The sequence below is a fragment of the Doryrhamphus excisus genome, chromosome 11, assembly GCF_030265055.1.
Source record: "Doryrhamphus excisus isolate RoL2022-K1 chromosome 11, RoL_Dexc_1.0, whole genome shotgun sequence".
Classification (NCBI taxonomy): domain Eukaryota; kingdom Metazoa; phylum Chordata; class Actinopteri; order Syngnathiformes; family Syngnathidae; genus Doryrhamphus; species Doryrhamphus excisus.
In genome coordinates, this window is record NC_080476.1 from 20,131,048 (window position 1) to 20,151,598 (window position 20,551).

The 20,551-nt window shown below is 40.1% G+C and overlaps 1 protein-coding gene across 6 annotated transcripts in view; it reads left to right on the plus strand.

The window, feature by feature from the left end:
* The window catches only part of c11h12orf4 (chromosome 11 C12orf4 homolog), a 67,258-nt gene that overhangs the window by 44,547 nt on the left and 2,160 nt on the right, over positions 1-20,551 (plus strand). For 4 of the 6 annotated variants that reach the window (XM_058087859.1, XM_058087858.1, XM_058087857.1 and 1 more), the window contains exons 14-15: positions 1,414-1,538; positions 4,774-4,919. In XM_058087859.1, the coding sequence (XP_057943842.1) occupies positions 1,414-1,506 (93 nt within the window). In that variant the 3' untranslated portion in view covers positions 1,507-1,538; positions 4,774-4,919. Of the gene's footprint in view, positions 1-1,413; positions 1,646-4,773; positions 4,920-20,551 lie in introns of those variants that run through there. The other 2 variants (XM_058087856.1, XM_058087855.1) reach the window with 2 other exon arrangements.

Below are 20,551 nucleotides of genomic sequence, written 5' to 3' on the forward strand. Positions count from 1 at the left end.
TATAAACTGTATTTAGAAGGTTGTAAACAGGCTTCCAATGCTTTATTGACGAATATATTCCATTTATAAATAAGGAATCTAGGCGGGGGCCTCAAACTAGTGTCCTGTGGGCCACATTTGGCCCGCGGGCCGCGTGTTTGAGACCCCTGGTTTAGGCACTTTTTTTTATCGACTGACGACAATGCGATCAGACTTACTTATGCGACTTTACTTATTACTTAGGGTGCGTGAAATAACATGACATAACACCATAGGGGTGTTATTTCATGTCTAGAGGGCTCTAATGATGTTATAAACTGTATTTAGAAGGTTGTAAACAGGCTTCCAATGCTTTATTGACGAATATATTCCATTTTTAAATAAGGAATCTAGGTGGGGGCCTCAAACTAGTGTCCTGCGGGCCACATTTGGCCCGCGGGCCGCGTGTTTGAGACCCCTGGTTTAGGCACTTTTTTTTTCTACTGACGACAATGCGATCAGACTTACTTATGCGACTTTACTTATTACTTAGGGTGCGTGAAATAACATGACATAACACCATAGGGGTGTTATTTCATGTCTAGAGGGCTCTAATGATGTTATAAACTGTATTTAGAAGGTTGTAAACAGGCTTCCAATGCTTTATTGACGAATATATTCCATTTTTAAATAAGGAATCTAGGTGGGGGCCTCAAACTAGTGTCCTGCGGGCCACATTTGGCCCGCGGGCCGCGTGTTTGAGACCCCTGGTTTAGGCACTTTTTTTTTCTACTGACGACAATGCGATCAGACTTACTTATGCGACTTTACTTATTACTTAGGGTGCGTGAAATAACATGACATAACACCATAGGGGTGTTATTTCATGTCTAGAGGGCTCTAATGATGTTATAAACTGTATTTAGAAGGTTGTAAACAGGCTTCCAATGCTTTATTGACGAATATATTCCATTTATAAATAAGGAATCTAGACGGGGGCCTCGGGCCGCATGTTTGAGACCCCTGGTTTATACCTACGGAGACAGCTGAGCCTATATAGCGTGTCGCCGCGTTGACACCATAAGACGGTAAAACCGACGGCATCAAAAGCTCCCGACGGCTTCCTGTCAGCCCCGGCGCTCAGACAGCATTGGAAATGGCTGCTCTGAAACAACACGGTTGCCTTCCGAGAGGCTAAATATATGCCGCGTGTTTGTGTGCGCCGATCAATACTTAACATTCTCATTTGACGGGTGGCTTCTTGCAGCTAACGTAGATCAGTCAGCATCCTCTTGACTCCCCGTCCACGAGAAAAACACCTGTCATCACCTCTCACCTCGCATTACCATGCGCTTTTATCATTGTTATCATTGTCATTGTTAATATTTCATCTTTTTACGTGTTGCTGCAGAAATCCCGTTTCTTGTTTCTCACCGTGCGTCTTTGTGTTGACAGAGTATTTCGGAGGAAATGTTCTACCAGTTGAGCAACATGCTGCCTCAGATCTTCCGAGTGTCGTCCACGTTAACGCTCACGTCAAAGCCCTGACTGGTACCGAATCACTGTGTCCTGTACTCAAGGTGCATTCAGTGTCTTAATGTATTTAACTGTGTTTTGTTTTGTTTTTTTTACTGAAAACTGCAAAAAAAAAAAGCCCCATTCCAGCGACTTTAAAGGAATCGCTAATCCTACTTATGCACGTTGTGTGTAAAGCTGCATATCGTACTGAAAGACGCCCGGATCCCGCAACTCGCCAAAGCAGCTGTTGCAATTATCATTTCAAACCTCCGGGGTGCAACTCCGTTTGACAGACTTCTCTAACATCAGCAACCGAGCAAAAACTAAAGCTGGCGTACTTCACTTTATTTCCTCAAAGCCGCCTATGGGAAGCTTAGTGCTCGTCCGGGCCGCAGTACTATAATGCTGCATCCAATGCTGTGGTAATGCATCTCAATGGGAGGTCGTGTATGTAAATATTATCGCTCACTTCAACCCAGGCTGGGATGCTGGTCAAGTTTCGGTTTTCTATAAGAAATAATATCAGTGAATAATAACTCATAGTCAGCTTTTTTTTTGCTTTGTTTTAAGTAAAAAAATGAAAACAAGTGAATGGCTGGAAGGTGCTTGTCACTGCCGTCCTTCCATAAAGACGAAAATGCAGTCTTTTTCTTTTTATTCTGTTTAGCAGCAATTCCAACGCATTAAATATATGTATTATGCTCTGCTGACTGACAAAATGGAATATTATTTATTCAAGTTCAACAGGAGGTTATCAGACTTTTACAACAAAGTATCAATAATGATAGAGTGCATGTAATTCATATACAGATAAACGTAAAAAGAACACAAAAATATTATAAATTGCATAGTCGGTGAGGACCAGGCAGCTTTTTGACAGGATCCAATTTTGACCAATCAGTACACTCACAAGCTTGTCAACCCATTGGAAATTGCAAGACAAACATGTACCAATATAAGCGTTTAAAATTAAATTTTTTTTTTAAAGTTTTCCCATTATACATTTTGTTGTCCGTTAGAATAGAAAATAGGAAATTGTGCTGCAATGCTGGCTTGTCCACCAGAGGTGGAGTCAGAGGACCCGGAGTCCAGTGGGAGGCTGACGTCATTGCAGTACAGTACCCAATGAATGCGTTGCTTAGATACAATGTCTCATTGTTTGTTTTCATTTTAAATTCATATTGGTTTATATTTTTGAAGTATACATTTGGGGTGTTAAGTTACTGTGTGATGAATTTAGACCAAAATGATTGTTTTTGTAATTCATACATGGGAGTTCATGACCACTTCAAACGGAAAAAATGAAGGATATGAGAAATTTTGTATATAAAAGGTGCTCAATACAATCCAAATCTTGACGTTCTGCTCAATTCCACAGCAATCGCGTGTAATATGTAATAATATAGCCAATTATGAAGTTTGAATTTCATTTTTAGAATATGGGCCGCACTTTGGACATACGTAGTATCCTGTGGTTGAATTGAAGTAAAAGTACAGCCAAAAAAAACTCCAGGTGAGGACATTCAGTCGTGGTTTTGTGACTTTTTGAACCCACAGTACATATCGATGTGATTTAGTTGTGACAGGAAGTCACGCCATGACTTAAACCTTCATGTGATGTATCAATCATGGCCCTGTTCACACCGCATATGTTCAATGATGGAGGCCAGCGTGATTTATCAGCGGTATCTTATGGTTCACTTAATGGCTTGGCAGGGAGGTTTCCTGCAGGGGAAAGTGTCGCCAGATCTCCGGATTCCCGATAGACCATTTGAACTGGTCTCTGCAAAGACGAGCAGTATGCAGCTTTTTAATGCTGCATTGCAGTGAACTGAAGTGAGGAGCCGGCGTTGAAGCCGTTTGCATGTTGGGTGGTCCGCTTTCATGACAGCAGGTGGCACTGTTCTTGGATAGATAGAAAGAAGACCCATCTGCTGTATCTCCTCTACCTTTCTTTTATGGGCAATTCTCACTCATTCAGATCATCCATAGTCTCCACTTGTTTGTACTGTTTATTGTACTTACATTAGACCAGGGGTCTCAAACTCAATTTATGTGGGGGCCACTGGAGCTAGGGTCTGGGCGAGACTGGGCCGCATCAGGTTTTCCAAAAAAAAAAAAAAACACAGATCATTTTTATTTTTCTACACAAAATAAGATCAAGATTAAAGAAAATCAATCAGTAATAAATAAATATAATAATAATAAAACGGCAAATAATTAAAAATTAACAAACCACATATAGTTGGTGGGTAGACAAATTATTTTTTTCACATTAAAATGAACAAAGCATTATTAGAGCCCTGTACACATGACAAAACACGACTATAGTCACATTTATACTCTTTATTTACAACATATTGCGCAACTGCAGTGTCTTGAGACACATGCTAACTCGCAAACTCGAGAGCTAGCGACCTAAACGGTAGCCTCCAAGTTATTTCCTTTAAAATTAAAAAGCCCAAAACTTACCACTTCCACACGGATAGGGAGGATAACTATTAATAGTTATTTAACCTTTAACATGAACATGAATCAAACGTGATATTTTTTTCCGGGTACATGATACCATACAGCATACGTATCAAACTTAAACTTTCATATCAAGGCGGGGGGCCTCAAAGTAGTGTCCTGCGGGCCACATTTGGCCCGCGGGCCGCGTGTTTGAGACCGCTGGTTTAGGTACTTTTTTTTTCTACTGACGACAATGCGATCAGACTTACTTATGCGACTTTAGTTATTACTTAGGGTGCGTGAAATAACATGAAATGACACCATAGGGGTGTTATTTCATGTCTAGAGGGCTCTAATGATGTTATAAACTGTATTCATAAGGTTTTAAACAGGCTTTCAATGCTTTAATGACGAATATATTCCATTTATAAATAAGGATGACGACTTCCAGCCAAAGTCAAGTTTATTTCTTGATGAACAAGACTTGAACGTGTGTTTTTACATCGCGCCGCCTTGTAGAGAAGCCATGAAATGGTCATACTGTGTATTGCTGAGTCCACTTCAGCATTCTTACAATTGGTCTCGGTGGCCTCGAGTGTTGAGTTTCATCAAGCAGAGCATCCACATTCTATTCAGCGCACGAGTCCGTGTGGAAAAATGACGATGCAAGCAAGTCTTTTTCCCAGCAAACCTGACTCACTAAAAGGAAGTATTGTGGGGAAATTAAGGGTGTTATTTTTAATGATGAATCCATTGTGTGAATAAAGCCTGTGTCACTCAAAATACACCAAATATGGATGATCATTTTATTTAGATGTTTTTTTTTGTGCTTATCCTCACAAGGGTCGTGGGGGTGCTGGAGCCTATCCCAGCTGTCTTCGAGCGAGAGGCGGGGTGCACCCTGGACTGGTCGCCCGCCAATCACCGGACACATATAGACAAACAACTATTCACACTAAAAAATTTTTTTTTTTTACACGCAATTATAATTATGTTTATTACCTTTTATTTACTGCAGCTAGCAGTCTTTTTAATAATGCTATATAATAATAATTTGTAAACAATTATGAAATTATATTATATCTATGTATATACGTCTGTGTGTCCTATAAGGCAATACATAACATTTAGATACACTGCTTTTGCTTCGCTATTTAACTTCCTGTTACGTCACACAGACTGATACCGGAAGTTGTGACCATAATGTGTTCCAGAACCTTATCAAAATGCTGGAAAACACGTAAATTTTAACTATACTAACATCTCTGAATGATTGTTTTTGAATGATCTGCAACATGACCAGACTTCGTGGCTTCTCCGGCGATAAGTGTGTATTTTATTTTGAAAGCAAAAACCGGATGCGGTGTGCGTCCACACCGTGGCACTTAACGGTTGCTTGTCAGTCACAGCTGGCTACCACAAGTTGAGCAAGAAGCGGTGCGTCTGGGACTAGCAAGTCGCTGCATGGATTCCCCGGTGCGGAGCGGAGCGAAAGGTGAGCTTTGCTGACTAAAACGTACTCATATTTAAAATACATTTTCATTCATATCTTTTGTTTGTGTAGCGGGTAGCTTTAAGCGACGCTGGTGTTGGTTGAAAGTTATTTATTGTACGCGACTGACCGCGACGAAACCCGTAAAAATGTGAGTCGAAATTGGGCTTTTGGTGTCTCCTGGTGCCGCCTGGTACTCGACGGAATCAAACCGAGCAGTGATTTTTGTTCCTTCGAAGACAGTCGACGAAAAGAGTGTTTTATTTGAAAGCTGTGCGTGTGTGTGTGGTTAGCATTAGTCCACTAGAAGCAGCGTGGTGCTTTTATGGAAGTTTTTTTTTTGTGTTTTTTTTTTTTTTTTTTTTTTTTTTTTACTCCCTAGCTTGCGTCGGCGTGTCTGGCACTGCTTATTCGTAAACCGAAACACAGTATCACACTGCCGTTAGCTCTGCTCTTCAGTCATTTTTTTTTTTTAGAAAGCGATCCTCGCCACGACAACATCTTTTGTGTCAACGCTGCGTGAGTCAGACTCCTGCTGTTATGACACATAAAAAAAAAACCAATGGAGGTACTGGAAAGTTGAAGTGGTATTGCTCATGGGCAATGGGCAGCCAAATGATACGCTGGGATGTTGCACAAACATCATTTCCTGAGCGATTCTACTTGGAAAACAATGTAGTTTTCCTATGGACTTTTGTACCACTATTCCTGTCAAGCAGGGTTACATATTATTGACATATTATTCCATATTGGTGCTTAAACAAATCATACAAATTTTATACAAAATTTCAAAGTTTGATTTTTTTCTTGTGTTTTTCTTTTTGTGGTCATCTGCACATTTTAATTCAAGAAAATAACAAATAAAAACAGTCATTTTTACAAGCATAAGAAAAGCTAAGAATAAAGTTGCAATTTAAATATAAATTGAATATAAATATAATATAAATATTATAGATAAATAAGATTCCTTATTTATAAATGGAATATATTCGTCAATAAAGCATTGGAAGCCTGTTTACAACCTTCTAAATACAGTTTATAACATCATTAGAGTCCTCTAGACGTGAAATAACACCCCTATGGTGTCATTTCATGTTATTTCACGCACCCTAAGTAATAAGTAAAGTCGCATAAGTAAGTCTGATCGCATTGTCATCAGTAGAAAAAAAAAGTGCCTAAACCAGGGGTCTCAAACACGCGGCCCGCGGGCCACATGTGGCCCGCAGGACACTAGTTTGAGGCCCCCGCCTAGATTCCTTATTTATAAATGGAATATATTCGTCAATAAAGCATTGGAAGCCTGTTTACAACCTTCTAAATACAGTTTATAACATCATTAGAGCCCTCTAGACATGAAATAACACCCCTATGGTGTTATGTCATGTTATTTCACGCACCCTAAGTAATAAGTAAAGTCGCATACGTAAGTCTGATCGCATTGTCGTCAGTAGAAAAAAAAGTGCCTAAAACAGCGGTCTCAAACACGCGGCCCGCGGGCCAAATGTGGCCCGCAGGACACTACTTTGAGGCCCCCACTTTGGATGCTGTATGGTATCATGTACCCAGAAAAAAATATTACGTTTGATTCATGTTCATGTTAAAGGTTAAATAACTGTTAATAGTTATCCTCACTATCCGTGTGGAAGTGGTAAATTTTTGGCGATTTAATTTTAAAGGAAATAACTTGAAGGCTACCGTTTAGGTTGCTAGCTCTCTAGTTTGCGAGTCGGCATGTGTCTCAAGACCCTGCCGTTGCGCAATAAGTTGTGAATAAAAACGACACCAAATGTGAACAACAAAATTGACAACTGCAGCAACATCGACACGTTTCGGCTCAGTGGAAAAAAAAAACAAGAAAAGCACCAAAAAAACGTCCCACAGTCGGCGTGTAAACAACGGAGCGACTTTCCAGTCACGACGACGTTCCTGAAGTTGAATTGCTCAAGAGCAGTATTGCTCAATAACGATGCCGTCGCCCCAATTTTCAGTTCCCGTCCTTTTTGTGATGACGGTGCAATTGCTCAAGAACTAGTTTTTTTTTTTAATGAGTCGGTTTGGGCATTGTTTGAACGATTCCGATTCCTTGTTTTGATTCAGTTTCTAACAATTCTTCATTGTGATGTTTTTAAAAGGCTTTAAATGAGGGTGCTAACCTAAACGATAATTTGTATGAAATGTTGGAATATTTCCATGAATTATTGAAAAATTTTATGAATTTTTTTCCATGGACTCCACTGGAATATTGTTCCGTGTTATAATTGTACCGCCATTGAGAAATATTTTTTTTTCTTGATTAATACGCCCAAGAAAGAAATGGAGTAGTTCATGCATCACAGCATATCACAGCATATCATAGCATTCAACATCAGTGTTGATGTAGCATGTGGCGTGCCGATACCTCGGGTCGCGTTTGTGACATCACAGGTTCGCCGGCAGTGACGTTTGTCAACTTATAACTCCGGTTATTTACGTACATACCATAACTCATAACTGTATTTTTTTTTTTTTTGGAATCCACACTTTTGAAAACTTTTTTTTTTTTCGTGCCAGATAGCTGCGGGCTACCGTGTGGATGATAGGCTAAATCGTAGAAAAAAAAACGTTGTTTAATGAGAGAGCCGTGTTTGTGCGGACAAGGACCTCGAGATGCTACAAAACACTCAACCGTACTAGCATGCTCTGCTAAACTGAGTGAACCCAGCTAGCTTAATGATTACGTCATTTCATTCACATTACGTCACGTTTTTGACGATTCTACCGACACAGAATCACGCAACCCTGCAAAAACATAATTCTTGCACCCTTTCGCAATTAATTTCTGATAAGAATGCTAGCTAGGAATAGACTAGCTGCTTGTTTCCTTGTTTCCTAGGCTCTTTCCGAGTCTAATAAAAGGTCCTGCGCCAAACCGAGCACACGGCTAATCGCTCACCGTGGAGGACACCAAGCTACTTAGGCTTAGCACCGCTAATCAGTCGTAGGCTCGTCACTGCGCTTCCCATATGTACCTGGATTCTTCATAAATCATATTGCATATATTTTTAAAGCTAGACAAGATATGAAGGCTAATATTAGAGTATCTTTGCATGCTTTAAATCTTATTTTATTAATATATAAAATATTCCAATTGCATTGGCTTTATTTGCTTAAAAGGGAAAGAATGGAACCTTTGTATACACCTCATTCCCAAAGAAAAGTGCCAATCCCGATGAATATATAACGGGATTCCCGGGAGTGGAATATTCCTTTCCTGAATCCGATTGAGGTATCTTGTACCCGCGTTCTTCTTCCTGGTGTTTTTCTTCTTCTGTTGTTTATTGGCGGTTGGCAATTAGCTTTGGTGTGCATTAGCGCCACCTGTGGAACACAATCTAAACACTTCTATACTTTTTTATTCAAAAAGAAAATATATATTTATATAAAACATGATAAAATATTGATTGAAAAATTGAATTTGATCTTTTCCCGTTTTAATTCATCCCGAATGCGTTATTTCAGCAGCTCCGGACGTTCTTCACTTTAAAAAAATGGAGGCCGGCAATCCTGCACTGGACCGCTAAGCAAAGTTTGCTTTGGATCCAAACTCTTTTCCAGATATACGAAGGAAAAACTGGCAATACGGAGTTATTCCGACAAGTGGAAGAAAAACTTTTTACGTTTTACTGGGCATGCCCCTGTTGACTATTCTGTTGGATTATAGCGCCGCATGTAGACAAGAGACAAGATACGTCAATCGGATTTAGGAAAGGAATATTCCACCCCCGGGAATCCTGTTATATATTCATTGGGATCGGCACTTTTCTTTGGGAATGAGGTGTATACAAAGATTACATTCTTTCCCTTTTAAGAAAGATTTTTTTAAAGATTTATAAAGATTTTTTTTAAGATTTTTTAAAGATTTTTTTTAAGATTTTAAAAGATTTTTAAAGATTTTTTTAAGATTTTTTTAAGATTTAAGATTTTTAAAGATTTTTTTAAGATTTTTAAAGATTTTTTTTAAGATTTTTAAAGATTTTTTAAAGATTTAAGATTTTTTAAAGATTTAAGATTTTTTAAAGATTTTTTAAAGATTTTTTAAAGATTTTTAAAAGATTTTTAAAACATTTTTTAAAAAGATTTTTAAAGGTTTTTTTTAAGATTTAAGATTTTTTAAAGATTTAAGATTTTTTAAAGATTTTTTAAAGATTTTTTTAAAAGATTTTTTAAAGATTTTTAAAAGATTTTTTAAAGATTTTTAAAAATATTTTTTTTAAAAGATTTTTAAAGATTTTTTAAAGATTTTTTTAAGATTTAAGATTTTTAAGATTTAAAGCCAATGCAATTGGAATATTTGTCTCCATGTATACATGGATACTGTCTAACAATTCCCATTATATCTGGTTTGTGTTTCGGTGTATAAAATGTTGCAAAAAGCAAACAACCCCCCCCCCCCCCAAAAAAGAGTAAATTTTGTTGGGAATAAAAGTCGCTACAAGCTAGCAAATGAGATAATTTGTTCATAAAATGAATCAAGTATAAAACAGTTAGCTGGTTTGTCCCAACAGAAGGCGAAGTAGCGACCTCTAATCAAAAGCAACATGGCCGCCCGGAAAACGAAACGTTTGCTCCGAGGCACATTACGACACCACTATAAGTTCTTCCCAGCAGGGGGTTGGGGGGGGGGGGGGTTGATAGTCACCAATCTGTTTTTCCTTTCTCCTGAATCTCCCAGTGACGAGTAACAGAGGAGTACACATGCCCCCCACCCACACCCCCTCAAGGTCAAAGTCCAGCTAGCCAGCTGGGGCAAAGAGAAGGAACGCTTCCATGCTTCTCTAATGGGCTAAAACTGCAAGGAAAAGATGTCCGCCCCCCCCCCCCCACCCATGTGACATCATTCCTCTTTTTTTTTTTTAGTTTTTGGCAACATTTTCATGTCTTCTACATGTTGGAGTCGGAGCATAAAAGTTGCAGTAAAACTCTTTTTTAATAAAAATATTATACAGTATACCCGTATACTTCTTCATGGAAGTTCATGGAACGTCGCTGAGACGTCTCACTCTTGGGAATTATATCCAAGAGTGTGAAGGAACGTCTCCTCAGAAAATGGCCTATTTTATCTTCAGCCCTGACATGAATTTGTTCCTTGCCAACGCGTCGTGTGGGTTTATTGGCGCCCGTTCAGTTCTTGGGAGGCCTGCCGGTCCGGTTATTTCTCTCGGATTCAAATCTGCTGCTCCGGGTTTTATGTCACGGAAAACACAAACATTGTGAGAGAGTCGATGTTATCTCCACGTGGCCCCAGGTGACCCCGGCACAGACCTCTAAGGTCAAACACAATGGCGGTCCTCTTGTTGCGTTCACTGACTTCACTCAGTTGTGCCCAAGTGTGGCCTGCACGGCACTGGAAGCAAAACAGCCTCCGGTTCGATGCTCATGCGAGGTGGAGAACAGATGGTAGATGATTCCCATTCCCGGGAAGCCAACAGTTTAGATCAGGGGTCTCAAATTTGCGGCCCGCGGGCCAAATGCAATGATGCTAAACTCCTATATGGGTCGTCAGTGTTTTCTGGAATCTACCCGTGGTGTTAGCTGATGTCAACATCTAATTAGCATAATATGCAATGATGCTAAACTCCTATGTGGGTCTTCAGTGTTTTCTGGAATCTACCCGTGGTGTTAGCTGATGTAAATGTCCAATTAGCATAATATGCAATGATGCTAAACTCCTATGTGGGTCTTCAGATTTTTCTGGAATCTACCCGTGGTGTTAGCTGATGTAAATGTCCAATTAGCATAATATGCAATGATGCTAAACTCCTATGTGGGTCTTCGGTGTGTTCTGGAATCTACCCGTGGTGTTAGTTAGCTGATGTAAATGTCCAATTAGCATAATATGCAATGATGCTAAACTCCTATGTGGGTCTTCAGTGTTTTCTGGAATCTACCCGTGGTGTTAGCTGATGTAAATGTCCAATTAGCATAATATTCAATGATGCTAAACTCCTATGTGGGTCGTCAGTGTTTTCTGGAATCTACCCGTGGTGTTAGCTGATGTCAATGTCTAATTTGCATAATATGCTATGATGCTAAACTCCTATGTGGGTCTTCAGATTTTTCTGGAATCTACCCGTGGTGTTAGCTGATGTAAATGTCCAATTAGCATAATATGCAATGATGCTAAACTCCTATGTGGGTCGTCAGTGTTTTCTGGAATCTACCCGTGGTGTTAGCTGATGTCAATGTCTAATTTGCATAATATGCTATGATGCTAAACTCCTATGTGGGTCTTCAGATTTTTCTGGAATCTACCCGTGGTGTTAGCTGATGTCAATGTCTAATTTGCATAATATGCTATGATGCTAAACTCCTATGTGGGTCTTCAGATTTTTTTGGAATCTACCCGTGGTGTTAGCTGATGTAAATGTCCAATTAGCATAATATGCAATGATGCTAAACTCCTATGTGGGTCTTCGGTGTTTTCTGGAATCTACCCGTGGTGTTAGCTGATGTAAACGTCTAATTTGCATAATATGCAATGATGCTAAACTCCTATGTGGGTCTTCGGTGTTTTCTGGAATCTACCCGTGGTGTTAGCTGATGTCAACGTCTAATTTGCATAATATGCAATGATGCTAAACTCCTATGTGGGTCTTCGGTGTGTTCTGGAATCTACCCGTGGTGTTAGTTAGCTGATGTCAATGTCTAATTTGCATAATATGCAATAATGCTAAAAAAAATGCGATATCGGTATCAGATTTTTACCGATCTTGACAACCGATATTAAAAAAAAAATGCTAATTAAACACAATTTAATTAGTTGATTCCAAAACAGGAGATATGTCATGTGACACGTATCGGTATCGCCTTGTTGTCAGTTGGACAATATCGGTTTTCGTCAAAAAAGCCAAATTTTTTGTTAACTTATTCGTTTCCAAAAATGTATTTATACGCCTTTTGACTTTTTTAAATGTTTTATTGATTTTTATTTTTTGCAAAATTATGTGATGATGCAACTCCACAATAGATCATATTTGGTGCAGTTTTAGGCTTTAAAAGTGCATTTTGTTGTATTTGGGCGTGCATTGTTCCCATGTAAGAGCTTTCCATAGCAACCAGGAAGTCCATAAGGGAAATTTTAATGCATGCAATATTAATATTTTGATCATTGTGATATTTTGCTGTTTTACGGTTGCTTACTAAAGAATGGAAAATATAAAGAATCTTTTTTTTTTTTGATGAAAAATGAGTCAAAAAATTTTTTTGTATGTAGCCATAGACCACAATATTTTGTGTGTATTAAAAATTCTGTAAAAATAGTAAAAACTGCTGGTATGCATTACATATTCAAGGTTATAGTGTTATGATTGACCATGTGACATCCTGTACATCTTAGCATAATAGCTAGTTCAATGTGATGCAAGCTGACGGCTTAGTTTAGGTCATTTTTTTAAGCATCTGCATCACGTATTTATTTACTTTAAAGGTTCATTTGTTGTCCAAGCACACGCGTGAGTGATGGATTCCTCCCGCCCCTTCTTTGGCGTTTCGTATAATGTGGCTGACATTTGGGCTTAAATGGCTCTTTGCTGCCACGCTTTCAGAAGGTCGCCCCTTTCGTTCTATTTCTGGCGCACTCTTGTTGGTTTTTTATCAAAAGCGAGTGCAGTTTGTCATAGCTTATTATGGGTAATGTCGGCTTTGGCCATGCAGGAGAATTGAATGTTTGCGGTAAAACGGATGCCACGGAAGTGAAATGTTTTCTGGGAATGTAGTATTGTTTGGTCAAAATGGCTTCTTTTGAAAAATGTCACCGCTTAAAAGGAAACGTCGATTTCAGAGGCGACTCATGTCATAAAGATACTGTTAGAGGCTAGAAAACATTTTCCAGCGTTATTATCCCAAGCCTGTTGTTCACATGCTAAGGTTTTTGTCCTTAAAAATGCCTGGCTAAAAATGAGCTGGTTGAATTGTCATAAAAAATGTTCATGTTTATTTTTTGTGGTGGTGGTGTTATATTTTTGGGGTGAAAAAGAGTATAATTTTGATGGATACTCTATTATGTAAGGCTAACGCTACGTTCACATGTATGATGCCCAATTAAAATCAGATTTCTGTTAACTTTTTAACTTTTATGGTCTTATTGGACACTTTTGACTGCCTCATAGGTCTGCCTGAGAATACAAACACGTAGCAAGAGGGCCCGGTGATATTGACTTGGCAACTTTTGTTAACTTTTATGGTCTTATTGGACACTTTTGACTGCCTCATAGGCCTCATAGGTCTGCCTGAGAATACAAACACGTAGCAAGAGGGCTCGGTGATGCCGACTTGGCAACTTTGTTAACTTTTATGGTCTCATTGGACACTCCTGACTGCCTCATAGGCACTTGGTCTGCCTGAGAATACAAAGACGTAGCAAGAGGGCTCGGTGATGCCGACTTGGCAACTTTGTTAACTTTTATGGTCTTATTGGACACTTTTGACTGCCTCATAGGCCTGCCTGAGAATACAAACACGTAGCAAGAGGGCTCGGTGATGCCGACTTGGCAACTTTTGTTAACTTTTATGGTCTTATTGGACACTTTTGACTGCCTCATAGGCACTTGGTCTGCCTGAGAATACAAAGACGTAGCAAGAGGGCTCGGTGATGCCGACTTGGCAACTTTGTTAACTTTTATGGTCTTATTGGACACTTTTGACTGCCTCATAGGCCTCATAGGTCTGCCTGAGAATACAAACACGTAGCAAGAGGGCTCGGTGATGCCGACTTGGCAACTTTTGTTAACTTTTATGGTCTTATTGGACACTTTTGACTGCCTCATATAGGCACTTGGTCTGCCTGAGAATACAAAGACGTAGCAAGAGGGCTCGGTGATGCCGACTTGGCAACTTTGTTAACTTTTATGGTCTTATTGGACACTTTGGACTGCCTCATAGGCCTGCCTGAGAATACAAACACGTAGCAAGAGGGCTCGGTGATGCCGACTTGGCAACTTTGTTAACTTCATGTCATAAAGATACTGTTAGAGGCTGGAAAACATTTTCCAGCGTTATTATCCCAAGCCTGTCGTTCACATGCTAAAGGTTTTTGTCCTTAAAAATGAGCTGGTTGAATTGTCATAAAAAAATGTTCATGTTTATTTTTTGTGGTGGTGGTGTTATATTTTTGGGGGCGAAAAAGAGTATAATTTTGATGGATATTCTATTATGTAAGGCTAACGCTACGTTCACATGTATGATGCCCAATTAAAATCAGATTTTTTTTAATGTGGCAATTTATATAACCAAAAACTGTTCAAGATGGCCTTCATGTGCAAAAGCACGACGTCACACCCATTTGTTTACAAGAGTATTTGTTGTTGTGGACTCCTATAGAGCAGCGACACACAATAACTCGCACAGAAACACTTTCTAGATCTTCCAGATTCTGCGCCTATTGGTCTCTTGGACGCAAGACCGCACTCACTCACTCTGACGTTCCTCGTGCCAGTGCCGTTCGGCTGTAGTGTTTTTGTGTCCTTGTTGAAGCACATCGCTCCAGTTGAAGTATTTTATTCCTCATCGTTTTAATTTACTCAGAACAGGAAGAAGATTGAACAAGAAAATTTATTGAAAATGTTCTACAAAATGCAGGACACAATAGATGGAGTCTCATTTAGCCATTAGCTCGTTAAGAATATTGCGGCTGTATATTTGAGAAGGTGGCATAATAAGACATCTTTACTCCAGCGGCACACTTCTACTGGTAGCTGTCAAATACAATCCCAGACATGTACAAATAGAGCAATAGATTGCTCTAATACACCACAAGGACACAGAACATTACACATGTTCATGTGCTGTTAAAAGAAAATATACAAAATTGTATTTAAAAAATGTCTAGTCCAGTCTTGCAGTTTTCATTTGCACACCAACAGGAGGACAGAAATGCGTCTTCTGCACGTGCTTTGGGATTGGTGCAATTCCCACCTTGCAGGCACAGACAGAGACGGAGTGACAAAGAGTGACTAACGGGGAAGCATGGAGGAAAAAGGAGGTGGCTAAGTAGCAGAGGCGGGAACGCTGCATACAGACACAAGTGGAATGAAGAGAAATCCACTCGCCGTTGAGCAAGGCGCTCGGCTCAGACTGCTTTGGGGATTTTATGTACGCAGAAAAATGGATTGCATCCTCCATTATCAGTAATATGTGTGTACTGATACTTCTTAGCCTCCAGCTATCTGGGTGGTGAGTATCATTTTTCACAATAGTTTTGTTTTGGGAAATCATGAACATCATGCATTATGTATTAAGTCGCTAAAACGATTAATTAATTATGCGATTAGTCAACATCTATTATGATAGAAAAATCATAATAGAGTGAAACTACTTATAATTTATGTTGGGTTCTCGATGGAAAAACTCAATCGATGGATTAAAGTACAAAAAAAATAACTGTCAGTCGCAGCCTTAATGAAGTATATAACATTTAAACAATATTTACACCAGGGGTCTCAAACATGCGGCCCGCGGGCCAAATGTGGCACGCAGGACACTATTTTGAGGCCCCCGCCTTGATATGAAAGTTTAATGTTATGGATGCTGTATGGTGTCATGTACCCGGAAAAAAATTATTACGTTTGATTCATGTTCATGTTAAAGGTTAAATAACTGTTAATAGTTATCCTCCCTATAAGTGTGGAAGTGGTAAGTTTTTGGCGATTTAAGTTGAAAGGAAATAACTCGGAGGCTACCGTTTAGGTGGCTAGCGCTCGAGTTTGCGAGTTAGCATGTGTCTCAAGATGTTGCAGTTGCGCAATATGTTGTCAATAAAAAAAAGTATAAATGTGACTATAGTCGTGTTTTATAGTCTAATAATGCTTTGGTAATTTTAATCTGAAAAAAAAAATTGTCTACCCACCAACTATATGTGGTTTCTTAATTTTTTATTATTTGCCGTTTTATTATTATTATTATTATATTTATTTATTACATGAACATTAATCAATTTTCTGGGTACATGATACCATACAGCATCCATATCAGACTTGCGCGGGCCGCACTAACATTAAACTTTCATATCAAAGCGGGGGCCTCAAAGTAGTGTCCTGCGCGCCACATTTGGCCCGCGGGCCGCCTTTTTGAGACCGCTGGTCTAAATGTTTAATAAATAGAATTTTTCGGTTTCCTGAGTGCCCGTTGAAGCTTTTCACGGACAAGTGAGTCCATTGTTGACAGCGGCTAACCGATGTTAGCGGCCTCTTGGCTATTCACGATGCTGTTTTTGTATGCATTGTTCAGAGTCCAGAAAGGTCTGTAGGAAGTACGTCTGGGAAGCCGTCTGCACTGAGGCTGACTTTTCTGCCCCCTCCTTTCGTGCCAACGATCAGGCCCATTAGAGAGCAGGAACTGGAAAGGGAACCGAGCCAAAGATCTGCAGCCATTCACTCGGAGCCAAAAACACAACCTGCTGAGGTTTCTACAGCCGCAGTCTTAACTGCGGTCGTATCTCTGACATCATGTTGGAGCGCCGTTCCAAGCCCGGCTTACTGTTTGGAGACCCCCCTTACCTTTGTATTCTCTTTTATTCAGTCTCCTAAAAAGCTGTTGAGAGTGGTATTCTTGCGACACAAAACAAGCTTTGTATAAGCTTCGCCAGAGAAAGCAGTGCCGTTTAATGAGCTACGGAGACACGTTTATTAACTTTTATGGTCTTATTGGACACTTTTTTACTGCCTCATAGGTCTGCCTGAGAATACAAAGACGTAGCAAGAGGGCTCAGCGATACCGACTTGGCAACTTTGTTAACTTTTATGGTCTTATTGGACACTTTTGACTGCCTCATAGGCACTTGGTGTGCCTGAGAATACAAAGACGTAGCAAGAAGGCTCAGTGATGCCGACTTGGCAACTTTGTTAACTTTTATGGTCTTATTGGACACTTTTGACCGCCTCATAGGCCTCATAGGTCTGCCTGAGAATACAAAGACGTAGCAAGAGGGCTCGGTGATGCCGACTTGGCAACTTTGTTAACTTTTATGGTCTTATTGGACACTTTTGACTGCCTCATAGGCCTCATAGGTCTGCCTGAGAATACAAAGACGTAGCAAGAGGGCTCAGCGATACCGACTTGGCAACTTTGTTAACTTTTATGGTCTTATTGGACACTTTTGACTGCCTCATAGGCACTTGGTGTGCCTGAGAATACAAAGACGTAGCAAGAAGGCTCAGCGATGCCGACTTGGCAACTTTATTAACTTTTATGGTCTTATTGGACACTTTTGACTGCCTCTTAGGCACTTGGTGTGTCTGAGAATACAAAGACGTAGCAAGAAGGCTCAGTGATGCCGACTTGGCAACTTTATTAACTTTTATGGTCTTATTGGACACTTTTGACTGCCTCATAGGCCTCATAGGTCTGCCTGGGAATACAAAGACGTAGCAAGAGGGCTCGGTGATACCAACTTGGCAACTTTGTTAACTTTTATGGTCTTATTGGACACTTTTTTTACTGCCTCATAGGCCTCATAGGTCTGCCTGGGAATACAAAGACGTAGCAAGAGGGCTCGGTGATGCCGACTTGGCAACTTTGTTAACTTTTATGGTCTTATTGGACACTTTTGACTGCCTCATAGGCCTCATAGGTCTGCCTGAGAATACAAAGACGTAGCAAGAGGGCTCAGCGATACCGACTTGGCAACTTTGTTAACTTTTATGGTCTTATTGGACACTTTTGACTGCCTCATAGGCACTTGGTGTGCCTGAGAATACAAAGACGTAGCAAGAGGGCTCAGCGATACCGACTTGGCAACTTTGTTAACTTTTATGGTCTTATTGGACACTTTTGACTGCCTCATAGGCACTTGGTGTGCCTGAAAATACAAAGACGTAGCAAGAAGGCTCAGTGATGCCGACTTGGCAACTTTATTAACTTTTATGGTCTTATTGGACACTTTTTTACTGCCTCATAGGCCTCATAGGTCTGCCTGGGAATACAAAGACGTAGCAAGAGGGCTCGGTGATACCAACTTGGCAACTTTTGTTAACTTTTATGGTCTTAACTGCGGTCGTATCTCTGACATCATGTTGGAGCGCCGTTCCAAGCCCGGCTTACTGTTTGGAGACCCCCCCTTACCCCGCCCGGTGTTTGTTCATTCACTGTGAACAACTTGTAGTAGCGGCACGGTTGTAAGCCCGTATTGTCGAATCCAAGATATGCTTCACCGTCATGGCTGATGAAGCTTAGAACGTCCTGATTTTGGCTAGCTACGTGTCTCCGTAGCTCATTAAACGGCACTGCTTTCTCTGGCGAAGCTTATACAAAGCTTGTTTTGTGTCGCAAGAATACCACTCTCAACAGCTTTTTAGGAGACTGAATAAAAGCTCCGTAATGGAGCAGCAGGAACGCTGACAAAAGCCTTTTTTTAAAAGGTTACATGGAACCGTGAACCACATGACACCTGAACGTCTCACCGCAGTAGAACAGTTTTGGGACCCTGGTCTCCGTGAATTCTGTTTTACGCAAATGAAATAATCCCAATCGAATTAGTCCTTTCCAGGGTCAACTGGAACGTGTTTATTAACTGAACGGGCGATTCCCACGCTGCCACAAATAGATCTGGCTGGAGCTGTTCACCCTGGCTCATAAACACATTATAACGGGACTGTATGTGAATGCAGCTCGACGTTACAACTCCTTAAGACCTTAGATCCAAGACTTTTTTTTCCAATAAAAATGGTCTGCCTGAGAATACAAAGACGTAGCAAGAGGGCTCGGTGATGCCGACTTGGCAACTTTTGTTAACTTTTATGGTCTTATTGGACACTTTTGACTGCCTCATAGGCCTCATAGGTGTGCCTGAGAATACAAAGACGTAGCAAGAGGGCTCGGTGATGCCGACTTGGCAACTTTTGTTAATTTTTATGGTCTTATTGGACACTTTTGACTGCCTCATAGGCACTTGGTGTGCCTGAGAATACAAAGACGTAGCAAGAAGGCTCAGTGATGCCGACTTGGCAACTTTTGTTAATTTTTATGGTCTTATTGGACACTTTTGACTGCCTCTTAGGCACTTGGTGTGCCTGAGAATACAAAGACGTAGCAAGAAGGCTCAGTGATGCCGACTTGGCAACTTTATTAACTTTTATGGTCTTATTGGACACTTTTGACTGCCTCATAGGCACTTGGTGTGCCTGAGAATACAAAGACGTAGCAAGATGGCTCAGTGATGCCGACTTGGCAACTTTTGTTAACTTTTATGGTCTTATTGGACACTTTTGACTGCCTCATAGGCCTCATAGGTCTGCCTGAGAATACAAAGACGTAGCAAGAGGGCTTGGTGATACCGACTTGGCAACTTTGTTAACTTTTATGGTCTTATTGGACACTTTTGACTGCCTCATAGGTCTGCCTGAGAATACAAACACGTAGCAAGAGGGCTCAGTGATACCGACCTGGCAACTTTGTTAACTTTTATGGTCTTATTGGACACTTTTGACTGCCTCATAGGTCTGCCTGAGAATACAAACACGTAGCAAGAGGGCTCAGTGATACCGACTTGGCAACTTTTGTTAACTTTTATGGTCTTATTGGACACTTTTGGAGAATCATCATGAAAGCATGCATCACTCTTCTCAACAAGCAGTAAGTTGCTGTGTGATGAATTTAGTGTTATTTATACAATGACACCGTCAGACTGTTCTAGGATTCTAGGAAGTTTAAGAAAAAAATAGTTGCTTATACATCGGAAATTACAACAATTGGATTTTTTTGAACTGTAAAAATGTATTTTTTCGAAAGAGTATATTCGATTTAGACCTTCTGGAAGGTTCCACTGTATGACAGTCTATAATTTCATTTTTTTCCCCATGAAAGAGATGACGTCAGTGTTGCAAGGAAGGAACAGATGGGCAGCATTGGAATAGAAATGTCACACTAAGTTGCTGTGTGATGAATTTAGTGTTATTTGTACAATGACACCGTCAGACTCTTATAGGATTCTGAGTTTAAGAAGAAAATAGTTGGTTATAATCGGAAATCTAAGTGTATAATTTCATTTTTTTTTCCCATGAAAGAGATGACGTCAGCGTTGCAAGGAAGGAACAGATGGGCAGCATTGGAAGAGAAATGTCTCACCAAATGCAAATATAGCACCTTGTTGTTTCCGTG